This window comes from Geotrypetes seraphini, chromosome 7 (genome assembly GCF_902459505.1).
Source record: "Geotrypetes seraphini chromosome 7, aGeoSer1.1, whole genome shotgun sequence".
Taxonomy (NCBI): domain Eukaryota; kingdom Metazoa; phylum Chordata; class Amphibia; order Gymnophiona; family Dermophiidae; genus Geotrypetes; species Geotrypetes seraphini.
In genome coordinates this window covers 78,450,386-78,477,020 of record NC_047090.1, presented here as the reverse complement: position 1 = coordinate 78,477,020, position 26,635 = coordinate 78,450,386, and the positions used below count along the sequence as shown (strand labels likewise).

The window sequence follows — 26,635 nt, the reverse complement described above, 5'->3', positions numbered from 1 at the left end:
ATTTCTGTCAGGAAGAAAGAACAGTGTTGGGCAGACTTCTACGATCTGTGTTCCAAAAATGGAAGAGAGAAATCAGGATATTTTAAATTACATTCATAGTGTATGCTATGAGTGAGATTGCTGTGCATATCTCGGGAGGGGAATTCATTGTAATGTTGAAATTAGCAAGTAAAATGTTGTTAGTTAGCAATATTGTTGGCTTAATCACGTATAAATAATGAATGGAACTAAGCTGCAGCCATATTAATAATGCGGCTCTGGCCCCCTTTTTGAGCAGACTGGATGGATCGTACAGGTCTTTATCTGCTATTATCTAGTATGTTGCATTTTTACCACAGACAGATAGATGTATAATTGAAAGAACAGAATGGTAACTACACAGACAGCCATAACAGATTTCCAGGAGAAAATAGAAATGTAAATATATATATATATCTACATTTCATCACTACTACATTGTTTATTTGTAATGTAAAAGCACATGCTCATTTCTCATTTAAAAGGGTACAGTTTTTTTAATTTTAAAGGGAAAGGGATTGGGACTTGTACGTATATTACTTTTTTGTAGTTTTACAACCACATTCAAAGAGGTTTATATATAAGTACTTCAAGCATTTTCCCTTTCTGTTCTGGTGGACAGTGGAAGATGAAGTGACTTGTCCAGGGTGGAGCTGCTTCTCTCCTATATCTAAAATGCAATTTACAAATGCATGGCCATTCATAACCTCTGGCTGTCCCCCTCATATTGCTTTCTTGGAAGCAAGAACCAATGCTATTGCCAAGTCTTGGCAATAACAAAAGGATTATCGCTCTCCTACATACTGTTCTCGTGTATTTTCTAACATTTTCTCATCATTCTTCCGGATCAGGTTCCAGAATTTTCGAAGTTTCTGTGTCTTCTTCAGTTCATGATCAAGGCGAGTCTGAAAAGAGGAAAAGTGGCTCAGCCAGACACACAAGTCCAGGATGAAATAAACTGTCTATGTAGAAATCTCCACACAATCTTCAGGTACTAAAAGGTAGAAAGCATAATCTAGCGGCTAAGAACAGAGATGCAAATCAAAGAGACTACTGTGGCACACTTCCAAATATTTGCTTTATTACCAGCTAACAAGTCACCTCATTTTTGCTGGGTTACAGTTTACCCAAACATAACTTGTCAATAGCATTGTGTGTTTCCCTTCTCTCCTTCAAAGGACATACGAGTACTAAAAAGAGACCATTTATCCCATACATATAGAGTATCCCAAAGGGGTCAATATTCAAAGAGATTTAACAAGCCAGAAACAGCTCCTGGCTAGCTAAATCGCCTGTTTGGGACTGTTAATTTTCAGCAGCCACAGAAATTAACGAATTCGCACTAAAATTAAAGCTGCCTGTTTTGGGAACATTCCAGGAGTGGAGCTAGCACTTTGCTGGATGCAAAAAAGGCCCTTGATTTCATACAAGCTTTCCATAATTCCGTCACCAAAGGTCAATGTTTCACCATTACTCTTACTATTATTTCTAGAGTGCTACCAGACGTATGCAGCGCTGTACAGAGTCATGAAGGAGACAGTCCCTGCTTCAATGAGCTCACAATCTAATCAATCAAGACAGACAAACAGGATGCCAGTGTAGGGGTTACAGTTAGCGGGAGATGGTTAAACTGCTGGCTAGGGTGGTGAGCAGTGTGGTTAAAAACATAGCAACACAAGAACTTCCATACTGAGTGAGACCATAAGTCTGTTGAATCTAGTATCCTGTTTCCAATAGTGGCCAATCCAGGTCACAAATACCTGATAACATTTCAAACGTAGATTACATGCATACCCTAGGGATAAACTATGTTTTTTCCTAAATCCAATTTAATGTGGTTTATGGGCTTCACCAACTAGAACTTGTCCAAACTTTAAACCCAGCTACGCTATAAGCTTTTACTACATTTTCCAGCAACGAATTCTAGAGCTTAAATATTTTCTCCGATTTGTTTTAAAGCTACTATTTAATGAGTCTTTTTACAAAGTGAGATGAAGTATGCATTCAGAATCTTTAACCAAGTCTAGGTTCCTCATAAGGACTTCTGTACCATTCCCAAAATTATTCTAGCTTTCTCAAATCTTTTCACGTCTTTTGAACATTTTCTATCTAGTATAATTAAACTAATTAAATATTTATATTATTTTATTTCTTCCAGTGTCTAATTGCAGCATAGCTATGTTCCTTACCGGCTGCAAACACATCCACATGGGGAGGGAGACAAGCTGCTGTATCTGGCTCCTGATCAAATCAACTTCCTGAAACAAAATACAAACCAGTCAACTTTAAATGTTTATCAGACACTCAAAGGAATACTTTCTTGTATAAGTGATACAAATGTGTTAGGAGGTAACAGTACACTTCCAGATAGGTCTTAAGGGGTATCTGCAATTGAACTGTTCCTCTAACCACAGTACTTAAAAGAAAACTATACACACTGGGAGCAATTTTATAAAGTAATATTCACTCTTTAGGTGGCTCCAAAACACATGTAAATGGCCTATTATAAAATTCCAATCAGCATGAAAACGATAATGCATACTCTACTTGTAGGCATGTACAGGCTGGAGCTTACAAATAAATACATGTGTAGCTTATAAAATATGCTAATTTACACATGTAATAAACCTAGGCAGACATTTACACCTTTTTGAGAATAGGTGCAATTGTCCACACCTGCAATGTAGAAATGATTTCTGCTGCTATGCTAGTATTTTATAAAGACTTATAGGCACCTATATATCTTATAAAATAGCTCCTAAATAGGTGTCTACATGATCTCTTAAACCAAGCACGCGCTTACAAAAAAAATTATCCATGCTATGTAAACTACCATGGTTCATCTGTCCTACATGTCTAATAATAAAAGGCATTTAACTTAGAGATGAACTGAATCTTTCAGTCTCTAGAAAAAGAATCCTAAGTGAGAAATTCAGTTAGATCAGACATTAATAGGTGTTTAGCTCCAAGAAAGAGGATGCAGTCATTTGCTGAGAAATTCAGGCTGTAAGCCACAAAAATTTGCTAAGAATCAAATCTAAAGTTTTGAAGAAGGATGAGGGAAATGATAACAGAAGCCTCTGTATAGTAAACAAGATTTGAGGGGCCATGACCATCCGGATAGCTTCAAGGTGGCCCCATCATGTTAGCCAGTGAAGGAACCAAGTGTTAAGAGAGATCTCGTAAATGGGAGAACATGAGTTGAATGTTAAGACCTAAAGTGTCCTCCCATGTGCGGCAGAACTTAATTCTAAGATATTTAATTTCAGTAGTATTCCAGTGGACCCCAAAGGGAGTTAACATGTCTTTAGTGCAATAGTGGTTTAAGAGCATGACGTCCATTTTGTCCCAATTAACAGAGCAACCCGATAACTGATCAAAAGATTTAACAAATTGTAAAACTACAGATACTGTGTAGGTGGGATAGCTCAAACAGCAGATACCAAAAAAAAATAAAATCAGCAAATAGTATGGAGAGAGTAACACCTCTCACCATATAAAACTCAATATGAGGAAGGTGATACAATAAAATGTGACTATTTAACTATATAAAATCTAACACAGATTTCTGTGGAAGAGACCTCAGTACTGGGGAACTGAAATAAATGAAATTTCAAACATTATCCCCCAGGCTGACGACACATATGTGGACAATTACTGCAGCCTAAATGAGTTCGCCCTGTACATCATAATGTCTCTTCCTTTCAGTGACGTTAAGTGAAAAAAATCAAAATTAAAACAAAAAAGTGAAAAAATGTGTCTATTGTCCACCCTCCTCTTATGGGAAATGTCTTCCGTTTTCAATTAGCTGCACATTGCTATCCATTTACAAATAAACACAATGAAAAAAATCTACAAGATGCTAGACTTATCAGTGTTGACTTTGGGCTATGGAGGAAGTAAAATTTGTTGTGAGCTTACTTCCGATGCCTTTCTCCGGATAAGTTTTTTCCTACCGCCTTAAACCCATAATGATTTGGAAGATATAATACAGAGGGGGTTCGCTCCTGAAGAAGGTAGCGAAACAGAGCTATGTCGGGCAAACCACAGACTTTCCTTTCAACACAGATAAGAGGTTCCGAGGACTGGAGAAGAGCAGATATGGTTCCTTTTCACAAAAGCAGTCACAGAGATAAAGAGGGAACTACAAGCCGATAAGCCTCATTGGAAAAATAATGGAAACATTGCTAAAGGAAAGGATAGTGAAATTCTTAGAATGTAATGGGTTGCAAGATCCGAGGAAACATGGGCTTACTAAATCGTGCTCATTGAATTCTTTGACTGGGCGACCAGAGAATTGAATTGAGGACTTGCGCTAGATGCAATTTACTTAGATTTCAGCAAAGCCTTTGACACGGTTCTTCATAGGAGGCTTTTAAATAAACTTCACAGGCTAAAGTTAGGGACCAAAGTGATAAACTGAAGTAGAAACTGGTTGACAGACAAATGCCAGAGGGTTGTGGTTAATGGAATTCACTCGAAGGAGGGAAAGGCGAGTAGTGGAGTGCCTCAAGGATCAGTTCTCGGACTGATTCTGTTCAATATGTTTGTGAGTGACATTGCCAAAGGGTTAGCCTTTTTGCGGATGATACCAAGATTTATAACAGAGTGGACACCCCAGAGGGAGTAGAAAATATGAAAAAGGATCTGCAAAAGTTAGAAGAATGGTCTAACATCTGGCAACTAAAATTCAGTTTGAAGACGTGCAGAGTGATACATTTTGGGGGTAGAAATCTGAAGGAACCGTATGTGCTGGGAAGAAAGAGGCTGGACATGAAGCTGCAATGAGGAAGGCACAAAAGCAGTATCTAGAAATAGTTTTTTCACAGAAAGTATGATGGAGACCAGGAATACCCTCAGGGAAGGTGGTGGAGACAAAAATATAATTTGGAATAATCTACCTGTTTACATTAGAACAGATACCAATTACTTAAGGTTTTGTAAAAATTTGAAAACTTTTTTGTATGACTTGTAATATTTATGTTATGATATTTTAATTAATGATTGTTTTTGTATTTTCCCAAAGATTTTACAGCCTCTTTGAATGTAAATCGCTTTGAACCTTTTTGGTATAGTGTGATTAATAAGTTGTGTATTAAATTAGATTAGATCTCTAAATGGCAAGATGATGGAAACCAAACAAAGAGCACTTAGGTTCAAAACAGCATGGAAATTACAACCCTAACAACCTTACTGTGCAAACTGAATGAGACATACTGATCTTTAGCTGCCATTATTTATTATTGTACTAAATAAGAGAGTTTTCCTATAGGTTTTGAACTCTTTTTCTAACAGATGAAAAAAAACAAACAAACGAAAAACCTTACCAGACTATTGAAACAGTGATCCAGGAAAAGCAGGAGGATAGTTTGCTCATGCAGAGACAGCTCCCCTTTCTCACTCACAGAGGCATCTAGAATGCACTTGAAAAAGTATGCAAAGTGTTCTGCCTTCCTTTTGAATGTCTATGGAAAAAATAAAAGGATGTAAGTTTGGGCTTTAGTTAGGAGAGATAGCTCCTTATTCAGGGGAAAGACAAATCCAAAATAATTTTTATTGTAATAAACACCTGAAAACTTCCAAATATAGTGTCATTTCCCTGAGTTGCAACATTTTCCTCAACAGAACAAACATTTACAAATAACATCTCCCTCTGTGTAACATATCCATCCCACTTCATCCATCATCCACGCTGCTTTTCCCATCCTCCCTTTTATTGCTCCTTCCCTTTTACCCATCTACCAAAGAACTCCCTAATTCTTCCCCCTTTAACATCCCAATTGAGACCCTGCTCCTCCAGCTGTTGCTGTTGAAATGCAGATAATAATCCGTAGAAAACATTCCAAACCTCAATATACTTCCCTGGCACCACTTTATTGGCCTATCTTACATTCAATCACTCCAGCTCCACAACCACATTCATCTTTGTCAGCCACAGTCAAAATAGGGAAGTCCATCCCAAAATAGTTTTCCAACACCTCAACACCGTCAGTCCAAAATGTACATACATGCTCTCAACTTTCAATCTCTCCCCTCATTTAAGCCCACTTAGAAGAAAAATATATACTCCGGGTCCAGAACCTTCTGCCCTACTTTCGTCCCCCTCAATTTCCCTCACTGCCCTTAAAAAATGCACAAGGACAACTGAGAAAGTTATGCAAAAAGGTTCCAACTGCTTGACTGCGTTCATTTCACACAAAGAGTTAAATCCATCAGCCCTACTCCTTGCCGCTTTTGTTAGTCACACAGCAATGATGTACTGTCTTAAACTGGATTTTCTTAATTGCAGTTTGTTTCTCACTCTGCTGCACCTCTTAAAAACAGAGCTTAACCTCTTTTTCAAAATCCTTTGTCTCAATTCTTTTTGCTAATATTGGGCTAGTTTCCTAATTATCACTGCTGCCAGTCTTGACTCCTCTGATAACATACCACTGCATGTTCAAATCCTATTCCACCCCAGAGGAATAGATCTCCTGCACAAATCTCACTCCTCACCTCTCCACCACAATACCGTGCCATGAAATAACACCTCTCCTCAAAGTTCTGCAGTTTAAATCCCTGCAAGGCTCACATTAATGGTCCTGAAAACAGGTGCTGCTTCCTACTCTTACTCATGGCTTCCCATTGCCTCAGGTACATTAGATAGAGTGGAAGCCCACCTGGACAATTAGGGAAAAATGCATGAGTACCAGAATAATTTGTAATCCGCATAGAATTGTAGAATATGCAGAATATAAATTATTTTTTCTCTCACTGTAGGCACTACGGGCTGCATGAACTTATTTTCTCCTTTCAAAAGAATCCAAAAATTGGCAATTTGATATGAAGAAACGCAGAAGAAATTTTCTCCTCAAAGCCTGAACGCCATGGGTGAATACCTAATCACCTAATTTCAATGCATTTAAATACAATTTGTGATGATTTTCAGTGCACACATTAGCACACATGCTGAAGCTTTTAGTGCATCCTGAGCACATTAATTGCATGCAGTTACAATGCTAAATTGTCCTGAAAAGGTACTCAATGAGGATTCTGGAGCTTCCTTTCGTTTTTTTTGTTTTTAAATTTTTTACTCCTTTTTTCATACTACAGCAAGTGTATCATAAAAAATTATACGATCTCATAAAATATACACTTGATTTTCTTACATGTATCATTGTAAATACAATATATCATTCTAAATTCATATACAATGATATCTGAAAGTGTATGTATTATATAGTATGTATAACAATTATTACTAAAATTTAAATCCCTCCCTACCCTCCCCTCCCACTACAAATTACAATAGATATTGACAAATACATATATATTATGAGATAAAAAACATAAAATTATACCCACCCACCTCCCCACCCACCTTCCTTTCAAAAGAAACAGACTTCCCTCATGCGCATTTATGCCATGTAGGTATTTAAACGTCTCTATCATATCTTCCCTCTCCTGCCTTTCCTCCAAAGTATAGATATTGAGATGTTTAAGTCTATCCCCATATGTCTTATGACGAAGACCACTTACCATTTTAGTAGCCTTCCTCTGGACCAATTCCATCCTGGTTATATCTTTTTGAAGGTGTGATCTCCAGAATTGTACACAATATTCTAAATGAGGTCTCACCAAAGTCTTATACAAGGGCATCAATACCTCCTTTTTCCTACTGGCCATACACCTCTACCTATGCACCCTAGCATCCTTCTAGCTTACGCCGTCACCTTTTTGACCTGTTTGGCCACTTTAAGATCATCCCCTACTATCACTCCCAAGTTCTCTATCATGCACAAGTTCTTTACTCCCTAAACTGTACCATTCCTTATGTTTTTGCAGCCAAAATGCATGACTTTACATTTCTTAGCATTAAATCTTAGCTGCCAAATTTCAACCTATTCTTCAAGCTTTACTAGGTCCTTCCTCATGTTATTCACACCATCAGTGGTGTCTACTCTATTGCAGATTTTGGTATCATCCACAAAAAGGCAACACAACATTTTCACTCATAGCATATGATATGAATGCAATATAAAATACGCATACATCATCCTGATTCGTGTTTGTCATTTTTGGGACCCAACCAAAGAAGTCTATCCACCTACTGAAGTGCTAATATAAGTACCACTCAGTTTTGTTTTAATTGCATGCTCTATCTATACAAGGATTCATTTTTTTTATCCCACTCATGTTTGAATTCCATCACTGTTTTTGTTTCCACCACCTCCGTAGAGAGCATTCCAGGCATCTACCACCCTCTCCATCATCCATGCCGTTAGCAAAACGTATTCTTCCCTTCATATTCTCTACTCTTTTGCCATATAATCTTTTGTAATGCTAAACAAATTGGCATATATCATCTGTGTACTAGTGTAAATTAACCTGATGGTCCCCAATTCCTGTTATGAATATATGTTGCTCTGCTCCCTTCACCAGACAAAAAATATAAAGAAGTCACTCTGTATTCCTTTAACAGTGAACTAGAGGCAAATGTCCATCAACTGCTGTTGAAACTAATGCTCAGAGACATGAAGGCAGATGTAACCGCCTCACCATCCAATCAATGCATTGTTCAATAGTGTCAGAACTATAACAGCGGTGAATGTTAAACTTGCAATTGCCTGATTGGCTATAAGCTCTATATCTTAAATAGATTACTTAAGATGGTGAAACTTAACTTCAGGTTAACTGGTTCCGACGTGCCACGTTTCGATACTGCTTAAGATATAGAGCTTATAGCCAATTAGGCAATTGCAAGTCTAACATTGTTCTGACACAGTATTGAACAATGCGTTGATTGGATGGTGAGGTAGTTACATCTGCCTTCATGTCTCTGAGCATTAGTTTCAACAGCAGTTGATGGACATTTGCCTCTAGTTCACTGTTAAAGGAATACAGAGTGACTTCTTTATATTTTTTGTCATATCCACTTTGAGTCATTAAACATATGCACTTTGGTTGAGTTTGTAGCCCCCTTTTTTGTATTTTTGACTGACCCTAACTTGTTGTCTTATGCCCGTACTTCTATAACTGATACTACTGGAAATAGATAAGGGATTTTACTGTGTGCTGATACAAAAGTATCATGGAATTTCTCTTGCCTTTTCAAACTCTTCCCTGCATTTGGTGTCATGTCCATCGGATGTTTGTGCTTACTCTCCTCTATCAGACACATCAGTCTTAAGATCTCTGCATCCCTTTATTTCTGTTGATGCATAATGTGCAATTATATGGTCCCTCAAGGTCATTTTGCAAGGTTCTCAAAGTAAGGAGGAGGGCATAGTCCCCATTCAACCCCAGATAATCTGTCTACTTTTCATTCAGAAAAGTTTTGTAAATACTGTATCATGAATTAAACTAGCACTAATGCACCAGCTAAAAGCACTGCGCTCCCAAATACCTCACTCCAGATATAACAGGATTGGAGCATGATCAGAGACTATTGCACCCCAATGCCTCTGAAATCAGGATGTAGTTTTTATCCCGAGATTATTTTGATATGAGTGAGTAAAAAATTAAACCATTTTCATCTGGGTGTAAAACACTTGAACTGCCCCCAAGCTCAATTAGCACATTAAAACTGCATCCTTTTGCTCCCTTCCATCTGCATCATTGGCTTAGGTAGCTTATAGTCTTTGGTACAGTCAATTATAATATTAAAATCACCACTCACAATCACTTGACATACTAGAAACTGCAACATCATCTAAATTATCTTTTGGAAAACTCCCCTCCTAAATACACATTGGGAGCATACAATGATGTGAAAAGTCCTTCCCCCACCCCTGACTACCCCTATTATTGTATAATCACACTAAATGATTTCTGCTCTTTAAACAAAATGTAATATTAAATAAAGTTAGCCTGAATTAACACATAACATGACATCTGCTACGTGCTTCTGCTACATGCTGAAGAAACTTACCTCCCACGCTGGCACATTCTCTCGAAACTTCTCATTCACCATGCAGCAAATTGACATTAAGTAGGCCTTACTGGACACTTCAGGGGAGTAGTTCACCCAAAGGTAATTTTCCAAGTATTGGCTATGTAAGGAAAAGAGGCAGAGGACACATCAGTCATACCAAGAGCAGAAGAAATCAAATAATCTACAATTTACTAGATGGCATTACCGTATTTTTCGCTCCATAAGATACACTTTTTTTCCACCTAAAAGTGGGTGGACGTGTCAGTGCATCTTATGCAATGAAGATACTTTTTTTTTTTTTTAAACACCCCACCCTCACCCCGTCGTACCTTTTTAAATTACCGCACCTGATACGGCTCTCCCTAGCATCGGTGAGCGCCAGGCTGTCTCAAGGTCCTTTGGAAGCCTCTTCTCACTCTCACCCCCCAGTGTCCAGATCCAGCATCCTGCCGTGGCCCTCGTGACGGGTGGGACCTTACCCTCAAGCTGCTTCCTGCACCCAGCAAGAGGTCTTCAACACTGTGACCGCCATTGAGCTAATTATAGCAGCCTGCAGAGTGAACCTAGCAGGCTGCTGTTGGCCTCCGAAGCATGTTCCCTCTGACGCGGTCCCACCCCTCCTCTGACATCAGGGGTGGCACCGCAGCAGAGGGAACATGCTTCGGAGACTGGCGGCAGCCTACTAGGTTCGCTCTGCAGGCTGTCATATTTAGCTAGAGCGGCGGTCAAAGCGCAGAAGACGATCTCACTTGCTGGGTGTGGGAAGCAGCTTGGAGGAAGGCACTGCCCGTCGTGAAGGTCCCGGCGGGACGCTGGATCTGGACACTGGGGGGGGGGGGGTTGAGAGGAGGCTTCCAAAGGACCTTGAGGAGGGACGAGAAAACAGATTTGAAGACAAGGCAGATGTTGGACTAGAGGGGGTAGAGAGGGGAAACACATTCAAAAGGTTAGTAGAAGATTGAGGGAGAATCCTGAAACAAAGGGGAGGCAGAAGAGAAGGGGGCAGATGTTGGACTTGGGGGTGTATAGAAGGAAGAGAGCGAGAAAGAGACTGCAGAGAGGTGGAAAGATTCTGGACCAGGAAGGAAGGAAGGAGAGAGATAGAAGCAGTGAAAGACCTGGAAGAAAGGAGAACAAATGCTGGACATGGGGATGGGATGGGGGGTTGTAAGCAGAAGAAAGACAGAGAGAGAGAGGCATGGACCAAAGGGGAAAAACAGGAGGCAGATGCTGGACTATGGGAGGTGCAGACAGAAGAGACAGAGGGGGAGAGACCCTGAGGAAGGACAGAGATGCAAGATCATAACAGAGGAGGGAGAGAGAGGAAGACCTGGAACAAAGGTGGTGGTAGGTACAAAGGAGAACTGACACTGGATCTGGGGAGGGTAAACCAAGGAAAAAGAAATAGAGACCTGGACCCAAAGGGGATGGGGCTGGATTGTGAAGGAAATGTTGGATGCACAGTCAGAAGGAAGTCCAACCAAAAACTAATTAAATCACCAGACAACAAAGGTAGGAAAAATTATTTTATTTTAAATTTAGTGATCGAAATGTGTCAGTTTTGAGAATTTATATCTGCTGTGTGTATATGAAAAATGAAAAGAAAAAATTGCATTACAATTAGTAGGGGAGGTGTGACAGGGTGCAGACCCTAGCAAGGAGTGTGGGGTTGGGTGCAGAGCCTGGCAGGGAGCGAGAGGAGCTGGGTGCAGAGCCTGGTACATGCTAGTACAAAATTTGGTTCAGAATGCTTTTTTTATTGTTTTCCTACTCTAAATCTAGGGTGTGTCTTAAGAAGTGAAAAATACGGCACTTTAAAATCCCATTTTAAAAATGTTGTGAGTTATCTTTAATCTTCACATAATTTCACAATTAGGGCTGGAGATACAGGTGGAAGTGTAGGAGCCAATCTGCCTTATTGTTTGGAAAGATGCATGATGAGCTTTTTGAGATTGGAATGCCACAGGACTTTTGAGTCTGGGGAATTTGTATGATCTAGCTCTGGGCTGTGTGCATTATTCTGAGCAGCTGTTACATAGATATGCCCTGCCATGAATGACCCATTGGTAAGAGGACCCTATTTTAATGAACTCCTTATTAAATTACTTCATGTAATTTAAGGTCCATATATATGGACCATCATGAGTTTAAGACAATATAGAATAAATAATTTACTTAAGTTGTTGAAGAAGAAAATAGTGGAATATTGAAGTTAGAGAATTGATCAAGGAACTATTATTTGAACTATTTAAATGAAAAAATTTTGGACTAATGACTAATATATGGCGAGATTGTCTCTCACTGTGAATATATGAGAAGTTCACCTCTGATGGGCTACATACGAAAATTGATTTTCACATTAAGTAATTCAATAAGGAGTTCCATTGTAGGTCGTGGTGATTTAGGATTGAGGTCTCCTAATCCTAAACCTAAACAGTAGTCCCTACTGAACAGTAAGGTCCTACCTAAACAGTAAGGTCCCTAAAGAAGTCATTTTAAAGTCTAAAATTTCTAGACATGAGTGTACAGGGTATATACTTGCATTCCCTTAGGAATATAATCATGGTTGTTGAGTTTAGCCACTATGGCCCGGATTCTGCAAACAGTGCCTACAAAAATGGCACCAGCTGGGTCAATCAAACTTAAGCGCCGCTAATATAGGGCAGGATTTTAAAGGCCTAAATTTCTGGTGCCTAAGTTTTATGGAAAATCTCCGCCCCTAACCATGCCTACTTTGACCTTAGGCGCCGCTAGACATCACGCTGTAGGCGTGATTCTGGTATTTTTTTAATTAACTAACTTTTAATTGGTTTTAAAAGGCACTGTCAATTACAGCACCAATTAAAGCATTTAAGTTAGGCGTCTGTAGACAAGATAGTACCTGCATGCTTGCTTTTACTATTGTCTACAGTTCCTCATTTGAAGAGGAGCATGAAATATATAAGGATATTTTAATAATGTACATATTCCTCCCACTGGTCAGTTCAAGGCAAGATGACAGTGAAATCCAAATAACTGACCCCTCTTCTGAATGCCCTTCTATTTCTCTTCATTTGGTTTTGCTTTTACTAAATATGACGTAGCAAAACCAGAGAAGGAACTTTGTTCCAACTCACCTAAACTCCAAAAGCATTATCTTCCTGATGGAAAACCTGAAACCAGAAACACAAAAAAAATATAATTACTAAAGACTTCAGGAGACGCCAACAGTCACCGCAGGCATATATGTTTGTGACATGAATTTGTTTGCATCTGTTAGCCTTGAAATGTTTAAATACATTAAGTATTAAAGCCTGAAATGATGAAGACCAGGAAAATGCCAGACATCTGTGATAGGCCCAAATAATTCATCATGACTCAAGGATGCTTTCAGTCAACATATGTGTCTATTTACCAGTTTCACACCTAACAACTACCTTATAGAGAGGCATTAATACACACCCAGTTGCTCTTATGTTTTGGATTGGTCAAGTCAGAAGTTTCTATCTAGACCCCACTAAAATTCTATGGCAAGATCTGAAGTGAGCTGTCAATGCAAAGAAACCTTCAAATGTCAGAGCTAAAACAGTTCCGTATGGCCAAGCTTCCTTGAGAGTAATATGAGAAAGTGAATATAAGACACATTTGGCAGATGATTTTGCTGCTTAGTAAGTTGTCATCCATTACTGAATGAAGGCTTCAAATACTTTTTGAAACAAGGATTAGTACTAACCACCTTATTGACTAAATAATTCCAAATATATCCTAAAGTTGTATCTTAAAATAGAGACCATCGTAGTGTTTCATTCTAATCTTGTTTATTTTCTGCAGTTAGGTTTGCCACTTCTCCCTCCGTATTCACGGTTTCAGCATTCGCGGTTTCGATTATTCATGGTTTTTAGCTTGCTGGCTCCTCTCCCCAAATTACATCAGCTTGCATACAGAAATTGTTGATTCCAAGCGTTTACAGAGAAAAATCGCCAATTCCTAGCACTTTCTTTACCGTGTTTTGCCTCTCCCTGCGGAACAGGCCAGGTCTCCCACCATGTTATTCGCGATTTCACCACATTCACAATGGTTTTTAATAGAAAACAGCGAAAAAACATATGAAAAAGTTATTTGCGGCTTTTCTGTTATTTGCGGTTCTGTTAATCCCCTATCACAGCGAATACGGAGGGAGAAGTGTAGTTTCAGAAAGCATCTCCATTTTTTGTTACTGTCAGGAAATTGATTATTGTACTGAGCAAAAATATTTCTGCCATCCCCCTGTCAATTCCCCTTCCCTAAAAATATATCCAATGAATGTTTAAATTAAGACACATACTACAGTAGAAATTGAATATCTAATATCAGAGATAACAGGTGAGTAGTCTTATTTTTAATGAAATATGATCTTCTTTTACTGAGTCTATTGAAAATAAGGCTATTGTTTTAAGAATTCTAACCATAGGTTATATTTACCTAATCAATAGTCAAATATTCCTAATTTATTTATTATGCCCTGTCATCCATTATGGAAAGCAAAGCAGAAAATAGTTTGTCCTCTTCAGAATATGCCTGTCACATCAGACAGAATATACACTCAAAGCTGTGCAGTTTTGCACAGCTGATGGATATTGAAATGCTGCTTTAAAACTTAGATGAACCCTTACAGATTAAAAAAAAAAAAAAAAACACACACTGGAAAATTATACTCACCTTGACTTGGCAATTTCCTTTTCATATATATCTTCAATAACCTGCAGTGAATGGCGTAAGACATTAGGAAGAGTTGCTGCTTTGTTAAATCTTTCATGGCCGCAGGCCCATTGCTATACTACTACTGCACAATAAGAGCACCTGAAATCTACTTCAGTTGCTAATTTTAACCAATTTCTTTCTTTGTTATCATTGCATGTCTACAAAAATGAATATATACAGAAAGAGATGGGAGAAGGGCAGAGATGGAAAACCCTATACAGTACACCTAAATTTTGGCTCCTGCATAGGAAGAACATAAGAACAGACATAATGATCCATCTAGCCCTGTTTCCAACAGTGGCCAATCCAGGTCACAGTATTTGGCAGAAACCCAAATAGTAGCAACATTCCATGCTACCCATTCTAAGGCATGCAGTGGTTCCTCCCCTCCCAAACATCTGTTTCAATAGCACGCTATGGACTTTTCTTCCAGGAACTTGTCCAGACTTTGCTTAAACCTAGCTACACTAAACTCTGTAACCACATCCTCTGGCAATGAGTTCCAGAGCTTAACTATTGTTTGAGTAAAAAAAAATATTTCCTCTTATTTGCTTTTCTAAAAGTATTCCCATGTAATTTCATTGAATGTCCCCTGGATTTTGTACCTTTTTGAAAGGGTGAAAAATTGCCCTTATACGCCACTTAAGATTTTGTAGACATGAATCATATTCCCCCTTAGCCATCTCTTTTCCAAGAATTGATGCCAGACCTAAACAGTATAGCAACCAAAAAACCCAGAGAGGGGCACTGAAAGGTAAATGGAGAAAAAGTCTCCTATGACCAGTCGAGGGAGGGGGAGAGACAGCCCTGAGAAAGATACCTAATAAATTAAAGGCAGCTGAATAGGGAAGTCCTCAGTAAGCATTGCCATCTTTGCTGGACCTAAGGGTAGTTGTTACTACCAAGCCTAAGCATAGCTGCCAGGCTTAAACCCAAGGTAAGCAGTAGATACAGACTGAGTATGACAGTGGCCATTAGTTTTTAAAGCCAGGGTCACTTTCAATGAGAATGAGTTGAAGGAGAGCAGCAAAATCTTCCTACAAGGGCCATGGCATTTGTTGTTCCTATGCGTCTTTGATGTTGAGGAAATAAGACCTGACAGCCAGAAAACCATCCCATTAGAAAATGCCCTAACGATTAGCACAAGCTAAATGCTAAGTGTCAATCATGCTACGGCATCGTTTACAGAATCACGGATACAGTTAAGCATAGGCACTGGTAATGTAGGCCATGGTTTTGAAGGCCTACATTCTCGGCACCCATGTTTGATGTGAATTGCGCCTAAGGTCACTTCCGGCATAAGCCATGCCTACTTTGACCTTAGACCGCTGTTAGGCACCTCTGAAGATACAATTATGGCATCCTTTTTTGGAGGTGTCTATATCATTTTTTTAGTGGCATTTTAATTGGTTTAAAACTTATTCAATTACCACGCCAATTAATACCAATTAAAACAATTGAGTTAGGCAGTGAGATGATCGCCACCATAATGTCCAAAAGGGGTGAGTCTTTCAGTGGCTTATATGGGGCTTTAGTGAGGCCCTTTAAAACAGTGTTAAAATTCCACGACGGAAAAGGATGACGTGGTGGGGGTCTTAATTGGAGCATACCTCTCAGGAATCTGGTTACATCTGGATGAGCTGTCAGCAAAACTTTACCAACTTGCATCTGAAAAGCATGAAAGATCTACCACATGCACCTTGAGCGAAGTCACTGCTAGTTCTTTTTCCAGACCTGCCAGCAGAAAGGCAAGGATAACCAGAATGGAAGCACGCAGCAGTTCCACCCAGTCCCTTTCACACCACTATTGGAAAACCTTCCAAGCCTTGTCATAGGCCGCCATAGTAGAAGACTTTTTAGCCTGGAGGAGAGTGGTAATGACTACGTCTGAATAGCCCTTGTGAACTAAGGCCATGCGCTCAAGATCCATGCCATAAGACCAAAGCACTCTGAGAAGTCTACGATGAAAAGGGAGTTTATGGCTCCTGTCATGCTGCAAACATACTAGGTCTGCATACCATGGTTGGTGAGGCTAGACTGGTGCTCCTAGTATCACGAGTCCTGGATGAGTCACAATCCTGCAAATGACCCAGCCCACCATGGGCCAAGGTAAGAAAACATAAAGAAGTCCTTGGATTGGTCAAACGTGTCCAACCCTAAGCTTCCTGGCTTTTCTCTTTGACTGAAGTGCTTCACGTTTGATATTTTTGGCAGAAGCCATCAAATCCATTACCGGCCTACCCTAGCAACACACAATGAGTTTGAACACCCTTTAGGATAGACACTATTCCTCTGGGTCTAGAAACTGCCAACTGAGAAAGTCAGAATGAACATTTTCCACTCTGGATACATGGGAAGCAGAAAGAGCCTGCAGGTGTTCTTCTGCTCACTGGAAGAGCATCTGAGCTTCCAGATGTAATGGAGTACATCTGCTCACATATGCTACTGCTGTGGCATTGCCGGAGAACACTCTTATTGCCTTTCCTTCTAGGACAGTCTCCAGAGTTCTCAATTTTAGCCAAATGACTTGTATTTCCAAACGGTTTACGGACCACCCCTTCTGATGGTGAGTCCACTGGCCCTAAATGGAGCTCCCCAACCAAATAGACTTACATCGGGCATGAGAGTCACCCACTCCAAGATATGGAGAGAAGTCCTTCGACAAGGAGTTTCCTTGAAGCCACTAGCGTAAGCTGCTCCTCACTGTTCTTGTCCATGGGAGCTACATCTGAAGAGCATCCTGGAGAGGCTGCATGTGCACCCTGGCTCAGTGAACAACTTCCAAGGAGGTTGTCATGGAACCCATCACCTGAAGGTAATGCCAAGCAGTAGGAATTGGCATCGCCAAGAGATCCAAGATTTGTTTCTTGAGTTTCTGTTTGAGTGGCTCAGGAAGAAAAATGCAGCCCTGTGCCATGTCAAAGTGAATTCTCAGATACTCCAAACTCTGGGTCAGTTCTAAATGGCTCTTCCTGAAGTTGACTTTCCAGCCTAATCTGTAGGAGATCTACTACCTGCCACACTGTCCAGAAAGGGGTCTCTGACAGAGACTTAGGGTGGCAATCCATCACACTGGCTATGAGGTTGTCTAGGCTCTTAGGAAAAAGCATCTGCCCCTTAAAGGACAGTCTGCTTAAGGTTGAATCGCCCACCCACTGCCTGATCCAGAGCATTCTGCAAGCAGAGACGGAATTCACCGATACTTTGCTCACAACCCTGATAAGGTCATATAAAGCAATCCTTAAGGAGCTTTCTAGGGTCTCCCACTGCTCAATAACTAGGGCATGTCCAGATGTGCTGGAAAAAAGGAGATCTGAGCGTTGGAGCTGCTCATTACAGTGCACAGTGAAGAGGAAGGCTGTGCCTCCAGCTTTAATTCCTTAATCACATCAGCTATAAAATAGAAACACCTCTGCACAGTTTGCTTGCAAAAGAAAAAAACTGAAGGAGGCACTCCACTCCACTGGCAAGATGGGAGGTGCTGAGAGTTGAGTGACAATTTCTGCAACTCCCAGTTCACAGGAATGGATTGATTACCTAACATACAAACTTCTGAGTAGATGTAACAGAATTACAGTTTACTCCTGGTGGAATTCTGCGCAGCACAGAATATGTGCAAAATTCTGCATAAACCTTCCATTCCGCCTGTCCCTTCTCCCTCCTTCTCCCCTACGTGGGTATGGTCTCTCTCCCTCCCTCCTTCTGACTGACAACCCCCTCAGTTACAGACTCTCTCCCTCCCTCTGACCGACCCCTAACAATAGTTAGGGCAATTATTTTACCCCAGTTAGATTATTGTAATTCATTGTGCTGTGGTATTACACTGAAGTTGAAATATAGGTTAAAATTGCTTCAGAACATAGGGGCGCATCTAATATTCAAAGCTAAGAAATATGGGGCTCCTTTTACTAAGGTGCGCTAGAGTTTTTAGCGCGCTAGCTGAAAAATTACCGCCTGCTTAAAAGGAGGCGGTAGCGGCTAGCGCATACTATTCCGCGCGTTAAGGCCCTAATGCACCTTTGTAAAAGGAGCCCATGATCAGGTGATTCCAACATTCCCTTCTAAGGACCAAGTTCATGTAAACAAAATAATTTTTTGCAAGCAAAGAAATGGGTTGATGTGAGCAAAAATTTCCCGTTACATTACCCTAATGGTATTATACACACTATACATTACAAATTAAAAATTACAATATAAATTTTAAAAAAATGGAAAAGATGAATTTTTATTGAAAGGTCTTAAAACATTTTTCAGTTAGCTCTCAGAGGCCAACACCTCCTTCCCCAGGTCAAGACAGTAAGCTGCCCTGACCTGAGAAAAGCGGTTTTGATCTCTGACAGGTGGTCAAAAATGTATTAAAATTAGTTCAATGAAAAGGTATCATCTTGATTCTATTTATATTTCTTAACCTTTATAAACATAGGTACCACACTACTTTATCCTGAATTAAAGATAAAATTATTTTTTCTACCTTTATTTTTTGGCCATTCACTTCTCTGGTTTCTGCTTTTCTCCGTCTTAAGTCTCTTTCCAATATTTTTCTCTCCTTTTCCTTTTGGTCTTCTTCAATTTATTTTTCTACCTCTATGCCAATATTTAACTCATTCTTACTATCTAGTCTTCAAGTTCCCTCTTTTTTTTTTTACAGTCTACCAGCAGCTTTCTATCTCTTTCCCTCACCCTAGCTCTCCTATTTTAACTTCCCCTTATTCCCAGGCTTTCACTAACTCTGCCCTCTTTCTCTTCCTCTTCTAAACAGTGCTTGACCCTATATCTGCCCTTTCTTTCCCCTTCTATCATTATCTCCTTCCTTTCTGTTTCTACCCCTTCCCCAAATATCTGCTTATTTTTTCCCCTCTTCCATCCAGCTTCTACCCCCTTCTATACAGTGTCTGCCTTTTCTCCCCTTACCATCCAGCATCCCCACAATCTCTCTTCCCCTCTTATCAGTATCTCTCTGCTCTGTCTCTTTCCTCTTCAATACAGTCTACCCCCTCTCCCCTTTCACTTCCCCCTTCCATCATCTCCCTCCTTTTATACAGCTTATTCCCCCTTCCATCATCTCTCTCCTTTTATACAGCTTATTCCCACTCACCTTTCCATTCAGCATCTCCCATCTCTATTTCCATCTTCTTTGTATCGCTACCTTTCTATACATCTGCTGCCTCCCTCCAACCTTCCATCCAGCATCTCCCCTTTCAATTTCCCATTCCATCATCTCCTTCCTCTCTGTACCCCACCCTCCAACATCTACCCTCCTTCTCCCCTGCTCTTTCTAGAATCAGTCTTCCCACTTCTATACAAAATCTATCCCCCCCTCAGCCGTTGCTGCTGCTTTGGGAAAGTAGCAGCAGCAGCAGCACAAGATGAAGAGTTATACCGAAGGGATGCTGGTCCCGACTCCACCATCTGCGTGGTGGGGCTGAATGGCTTCCTGCTAAAAAGATGCACGGCCACACAGCTTAGATGAAACAAGTTTCAAGTTTCAAGTTTATTATTTTTCTTGATTAATCGCTTTATCTAATTCAAAGCGATGTACATAGTAAAAAAATAATTAAAAGAAAACATACAATACAAACTTTAAATACTTACAATGAATAATATAAATTACATTACATTGGGTAAGAGGGGTTTATGAAATACATTTGTCGAATAAAAGAGATACATTGGAGAAACACAAAAGGGGAAACATTAAAACGAATGGTACAAAATATTGGAATTATTGGTTTGAATATAACTAAATTAAGTATTAAAAGCATCATTAAACAAAAATGTTTTTAATTGGGTGACTCCATTTTTAAATCAATTGCATTGGTTGACGATTGAGAAGAGAATAAATTTTAAAGTAGTTACACCAATATCTAAAATGTTATATGGTATGGGACCTGAAGGTTTATTAAGATATTTATCCTTTCCAGTAAATAGGATTGCTTCTTGTTTCCAGCATTCTTTGATGCTCAGTTATTCAACAATGTATTTGTTTGAAGTTTTTGATGAGTATATCTTTTGAATATGTAGGAACCAAACTTTGAAATGATCTTCCTACTGAATTAAGGAAAGTTTCTTCATATTATATCTTTCAAAAATTTTAAAAAAACTCATTTTACTTGATTTATTGTAAATTTGCTGAGAACACTGATGTATTTTTAAATATTATCCGCCTAGATGTATCTTTTTAAATATTGTTATCTGCCTAGAATCTGATTGGAGATTAGAGAGGGCTATGAATGCTATATAGAATAGAATATGCAAAAAGGAAGAGTTTGATGGTTGTTATAAAGAAAGAAATGACACATTTTTAATACTAGTCTGGATGTGCACAAAGGATAAAGGGGAATGTGAGTACAAACAAGCACTGTACCTTAAAATCAAAGGGTAATTTATTTTTCACATGAGGAGCCCAGTACTTATTTGCCAGCTGAAAAAGAAAAAAAAGAAAGATTTTAGAAATCTTCTAAATTCTCAATACATGAATGACTAATATCAGTTTCAAGGAAGGAACATTACTGAAGAGAATAAGTCCACTGCTCATTAATAAAATGTAAAGGGGCAATCTTCAAGCAGTTGCAGAAACCTGGATGACAGAGCTGGACCAGAGAAAAGCAAATACAAGCTATACAACATACACATTGGATTACTGAAAACACACACCTGGCACGGTCGTATTTTGGCACCGCCTGAGTCAAAAGTACAGTGAAGTATCGCTATTAGTGAAGGTTATACTCTAGGACAGGGGTCGACAACCTGCAGCTCTTTGGCTATGTGGCTGTGGCTCTTCTCTTGTGGGGACCCCGTGGGGTGTACCTGTCTCCTGGCGGCCATCTCCTCCTTCCTTTCAGGCAGCTGCATATGTTTCTTCATAAAGCCAGGGGCAGCAGTTCCAACATGCTGCCCGCAGCTGACCTAAAAGACTTATTTCTGACCAATGTTGGCTATTCTGGGGTTGACATAAGAGGGAAGTCTTCCAGGGCAGTCATGGGCATAGTTTTGCAACGGCTGCCTAAGGCTTTGTAAAGAAACACGTGCAGTTGCCTAAAAGGAAGGAAGAGGAGGCCACCAGGAGACAGGTACACACCGAAGGGGAGCACAAACTTGGGGTACAGAATGGAGGGTGGGAGTGCAAACTTGGGACACGGGATAGAGGGAGGGGGAGAAGGAAAAAGATACTGAGATGGAGGAAATAGGGAGAATTGTTGGGCATGGTTGTCTGAATGAGAGGAAAGAGATGGGGAAAAAAAGAAAGAGGAGAATTGTTGGGCATAGGGAGTTAGAGATGCATGGGGAAGAGAGATAAGAGGGAGAAACGTTGGATGTGGTGGTGGAGAGGGAACAGTAGGACAGATGGAAAAGGATGCAAGAAGGAGGAATGTTTGACATGGTGGTGAAGAAAGTGGAGGGAGAGATGTAGCATGGTGCTGGAGAGAGGTGAAAGAAGGTGAAATTTTGGGCATGGGGCTGGTGGAAAGATGCCGCACAAGATCTGGGGGATCAGAGAGGGAGAATGGTGGGCAGGGGTGAACAATGCTGCACAGGGTCCTGGGAATGAGAGAGGGAGAAATGATGGATGTAAAACAACTCTGTACAGATATACAGTGTCAAAACTCTCATTAAATTGTTTTTCTTTTCTGTAAAGTACTTGAAGTCTTGTTTTTGTGTTAAATGCATATATACCCATATCACATTAAAAAGTTGTTATCTCAAACCTCCTTCTCTACCTATTGTGCGTTCTTGGATCAAACGTTTAGGATAAAATGGCTCTTTGCTTTAAAAAGGTTGCTGACCCCTGCTCTAGGATGATACCCAGAAAAAGGTCTTTCAAACCAGCATAACTGAAAGACGCACCTGGATTTCCAAAAGAATCCAAATATGCTTTTTTCCTATGCTAGCATCTGTAAGACTTTAGTGGGCTCTTTAGAAAATTAATATGTGCCTATCACGGATGCCAGTTTGAAAGACTTACTAGAGTTTGCTAATAGCAATTACTAATAGCGGTATCACTATACCCCTGATGCCAATGGGTATGCTTATGTTTAATTTTCTGGGTCCAGCTCCATCTGAATATAATGTACTGGATTAAAAATCTCTTAACATGGTTTTGATAGTCAGCAGACGTTGCTATTAACTTCTGGGATTGAATCATTCCATACTTTTGTTTTCCCAAACTAGAAATTAACTATCCTATGATGCCACAAAAGAAATGTAGTTGATAGTGTTAAGAGTTTCCCTGCATTGGATTTGATACATTTAGACCACGATACCATCAATGCTTTCTGACAGTTTGTTCTAGCTTAGGAACTCAAAGGGGCTTTTTACTAAAGCAAAGCATGTGCTAATAGAATTAGTGCATGATATATGCCAAGAAGCCCATATGTACAAAATAGGCTTCTTAGCATTTAACACATGCTAATTCTGTTAACGCACACTACACTTTAGTAAAAGGGCCCCAAAGTATTTACCTGTAAAATTATGATTCCACACCAGTAAAAGGTAGAGAATAAAAAGCAAAGTCACCTCCCTGTATGAGTCTTGTCTTTGGATAGAATTAATTGGGCACACAAGAGTGTGATATCAAACAGCTCTCCAAACCTGAGTACTAATGTAAAGTTCTGAGCATCCATAAAGAAATCTAAAATGTTTGAATACTTGAAAGGAAAAAGCTATAAAACTAGAGGGCTTGAGATGAAGCTACAACAAAATGAAATAAAACAACATCAAGAAATACTTTCACGGAAAAAGAGATGAATGCTTGCAATGTCTTCTTGGCAGAGGTGGTGGTGAACACAAAAACAATGACAGAACTAAAAAAAATACTGGGCTCAACACACAAGATCTCTATATAGCAAAAGGAAGGAATCAAAAGTATAAAGCATTTCTACTCAAGCAAAAGTTAATGGCTTCATGCTTTAAAAAAAGATGACATAGGAAGGGGGTAAACCTGCATGAAGCTGTAATTATATACAACCAACTGCCTCATTGGCTAGACTAGATGGGTCATGGTGGTTCTTTTCTAGTGACAAAGACAAACAACAAACTTTGCAGCAAACCAAGGTAAGTGCAAAAATGGAACAGAGAAGACCAGACTTTCAAGCTAAAAATAATACTTTAATGACAACCATGTAGAATGGAACCTGAAACAGGACCTGACATGAACTGTGTTTTGGCTACAAAACCTGCATCAGGAGCCCTTACCCCAATATAAGTTGCCAAGACCCCATACAAGTTTTGTTTTGTATCTAATTATACTTTGGCCATCTATTAAGTGGATTTCTTTTAAGGATTTCTGATGCAGGCCTTGTAGCTGAAATATGGTCCATGTTGAGTCTGGTTTCAGGTTCCATTCTGCATGATTGTCATTAAAGTATTATTTTCAGCTTGAAGGTCTGGTCTTCCCTGCTTCTTTTCTTACTGGCTCTTTTCTATTATCATTTACTAAATTACAATGTTTGAGAGAGCAAATTCTTGAATATGTTTCAAAGAGAGCAGAAAAAACAAGATTGAGGGGGTCCAAGGAGACTACTATACAAGGAAGGTTTATGCATGCCTACAACTTTACATTAGTGGGAGAGCTAGTCAATCCTGGTAAAAAAATGATATCAACCAGCATTAATCATAACTTGTCAACAGAGAACAAAACATTGGTCAGATTAACTTTCCCAGTAGAATAATAATAATAATAATAACTTTATTTTTGTATACCGCAATACCACAAAACAGTTCAGAGCGGTTTACAGGTTAAGAGACTGTACATTTACAGCGAAGTTACAGCATGTCAGAAAACAGTTCAGCATATCAGAAAAACAATTTAGAGCAATTTATGCAGTGACAATTACAAAATGATCCAATTGCTGTTGCCAGGGGGGTGCCAGCCGGGGAAGAAGGGGAGGGAGGGTAGGGAGGGAGGCGCGATTGGGGTTATTAGTTTGGTAGGGAGGGTGGGGGTTAGAGGAATTTATCAAAGAGGTATGATTTGAGAGATTTCCTGAAGGATTGATAAGTTGGGGCAAGAGAGAAGCATTTCTGTTATTAGAAACAATAGTAATGTGCTGAACCAATGCAAAACAATCTCACTCAAGTCACTCCAAGTCTTTCCAAAATACTGTACTAAGAAAAAATAAATTGCACAGTCTCCTTTAACTGTTCTTGATCAGAGCAGGACTGACAGAGAACAGTGTATGTATGTGAGAAAAATAAAAGGGGGGGGAAGGGGGCACCTTCCAAAAAATAAATGATGTGGTTGGAACCCACATATTTAGGGAAAAATTCTGTATATGATGCTGGTCTCCGCAGCCGCCTAAGAAGCAGTTGAGAATTGCAGACTGGCGTCCTATACAGAATTGTGGCTGCCTTGACAGACAACTAACCCCACCTAACCACTCCGATTCTCCATCCTTGTAACAGGCACCTTGTAACATCCTTGTAACAGGCACCAGTTAGAATCAACGCCTGCCTGATTTTGCCATCAGATGATTGCGGCAAGAGAATCCTTGATCAGCTAAGCAGCTGCAGTAGGGGTTGGACCCCCCCCCTCCACACACACACTCATACACACAAATCCTACCCCTGAACCCTTCCCAAAGCAGCTGGACAGGAGGGATGCTCTCTCCCTCCTGCCGCCACACACCCAGAACTTCCCAAACTCCCCCTCCAGACCCCCCCCCAACTATGTAGATCCTTCCGACATCCCCCTCCAGACCCCTCCCCCAGCACCCCTAAGCTCCACACATATACCCCATACTTCACAAATCCTGCCCCTGAACCCCTCTCGAAGCAGCCACACAGGAGGGATGCTCACTCCTTCCTACCGCCACACCCCCAGAACTTCTCAAACTCCCCCCCCCCTCCAACCAGAGATCCTCCCGGCAAACCGAAAAAGCACGAAATGGCTGTGCTTATAAAGACTCCAGTGTATAAAAGTTTATCTCATGTATGTTCCTGAAATCCCGAGGGGCTCTGGGGTTCCTCTCTCTTCAATCGCACTCTGGAATCTGATTCCATAGAACTAGAATACGCCCGTGTAACCATAGCGCAGAAGTGAAAGCCTGAACACGGTGGCTACACACAGGTGACCATGCAGATCCTGCCACTTTCCCCTTTTCCCGTACCTGGGTGACAGACTCAGCCTGGATTTGCGCCACGGTCGGAGCCCGCACATTTCCAACAGGCTTGCTGAGTTGCGGAGCAACCACAACCTCCATGCTCGGAAACTGGCGCCCCGACCCACCAACGCCGACAACCGGAAGTACATGGAGAGAGAAAAACATCAGAGCTAGAGCGTTGCACTGACTACCCGGGTATACGTTGGGATTCCGACAGCGCCACCTGGGGGTCTGCGACCTGCATGACAACGCAAGGGGCGATCTGTGGAAAGTAATTGGCTGTCGGTTGGCTCTGCCTCTAGCTATATCCTGTACAGTAGTAGTCAAGTGCTGCATTTTCTGTTAGCTTGGCTATGCTTTTCTGAGTTTTCTCATCCTGGTTGTTTTCAAAAGTTGGCATTTTTATTGCCTACAAAGTTTTCTTCTTTTGCATTTTCATTCAATAACTACGAGGCTATAGCACCGTATAAAACCATGAAACTAAACAAGGTGGTGCTGAAAAGTTATCAGCCCAACCAACCAACTTCCTAAATTCTAAGCGTTATTTTGCCATTGTAGCTGAAAAGAGTGTTTTGTTATTTTGCTGAGTGCCAATTTGCAGAAATGAAATTCTATGGTTTCAGATAGGGTTACCAGCAGTGGCGTACCTAGCATATGTTAACCAACACTTTCAATTGTCGACTGCTGTAATGTTAGGACATAAAAAGATAACGTTTTGCTGAAACACAGTGGAGCAGGTGTCACCTCGCTTTTCAATCAAAAAGAAGGAAAAAGCCTCAGAAAAGGCCCTCCCACCACCACAAAACGTGGATGTCAAGGTGGTTAGACGGTAACCTCACAGGCAAAACCTTCAAAAATGAATTGATGCGAGCAAAGAAACTTATGCTTC

At 40.2% G+C, this 26,635-nt stretch overlaps 1 protein-coding gene across 2 annotated transcripts in view; it reads right to left on the bottom strand.

Annotated features, from left to right (window-relative positions):
* AQR (aquarius intron-binding spliceosomal factor) overlaps positions 1 to 25,903 on the bottom strand; it is a 266,639-nt gene extending 240,736 nt beyond the window's left edge. The window contains exons 1-8 of one of the 2 annotated variants that reach the window (XM_033951821.1): positions 25,753 to 25,903; positions 21,012 to 21,068; positions 14,609 to 14,649; positions 13,048 to 13,083; positions 9,929 to 10,049; positions 5,346 to 5,483; positions 2,208 to 2,276; positions 823 to 923 (exon numbers count right to left, since the gene is read on the bottom strand). In XM_033951821.1, coding sequence (XP_033807712.1) covers positions 823 to 923; positions 2,208 to 2,276; positions 5,346 to 5,483; positions 9,929 to 10,049; positions 13,048 to 13,083; positions 14,609 to 14,649; positions 21,012 to 21,068; positions 25,753 to 25,845 — 656 coding nt within the window. In that variant the 5' untranslated portion in view covers positions 25,846 to 25,903. The remainder of the gene's footprint in view (positions 1 to 822; positions 924 to 2,207; positions 2,277 to 5,345; positions 5,484 to 9,928; positions 10,050 to 13,047; positions 13,084 to 14,608; positions 14,650 to 21,011; positions 21,069 to 25,752) is intronic. The other variant, XM_033951822.1, reaches the window with a different exon arrangement.
* Between the last annotated feature and the right edge of the window lie 732 nt (positions 25,904 to 26,635).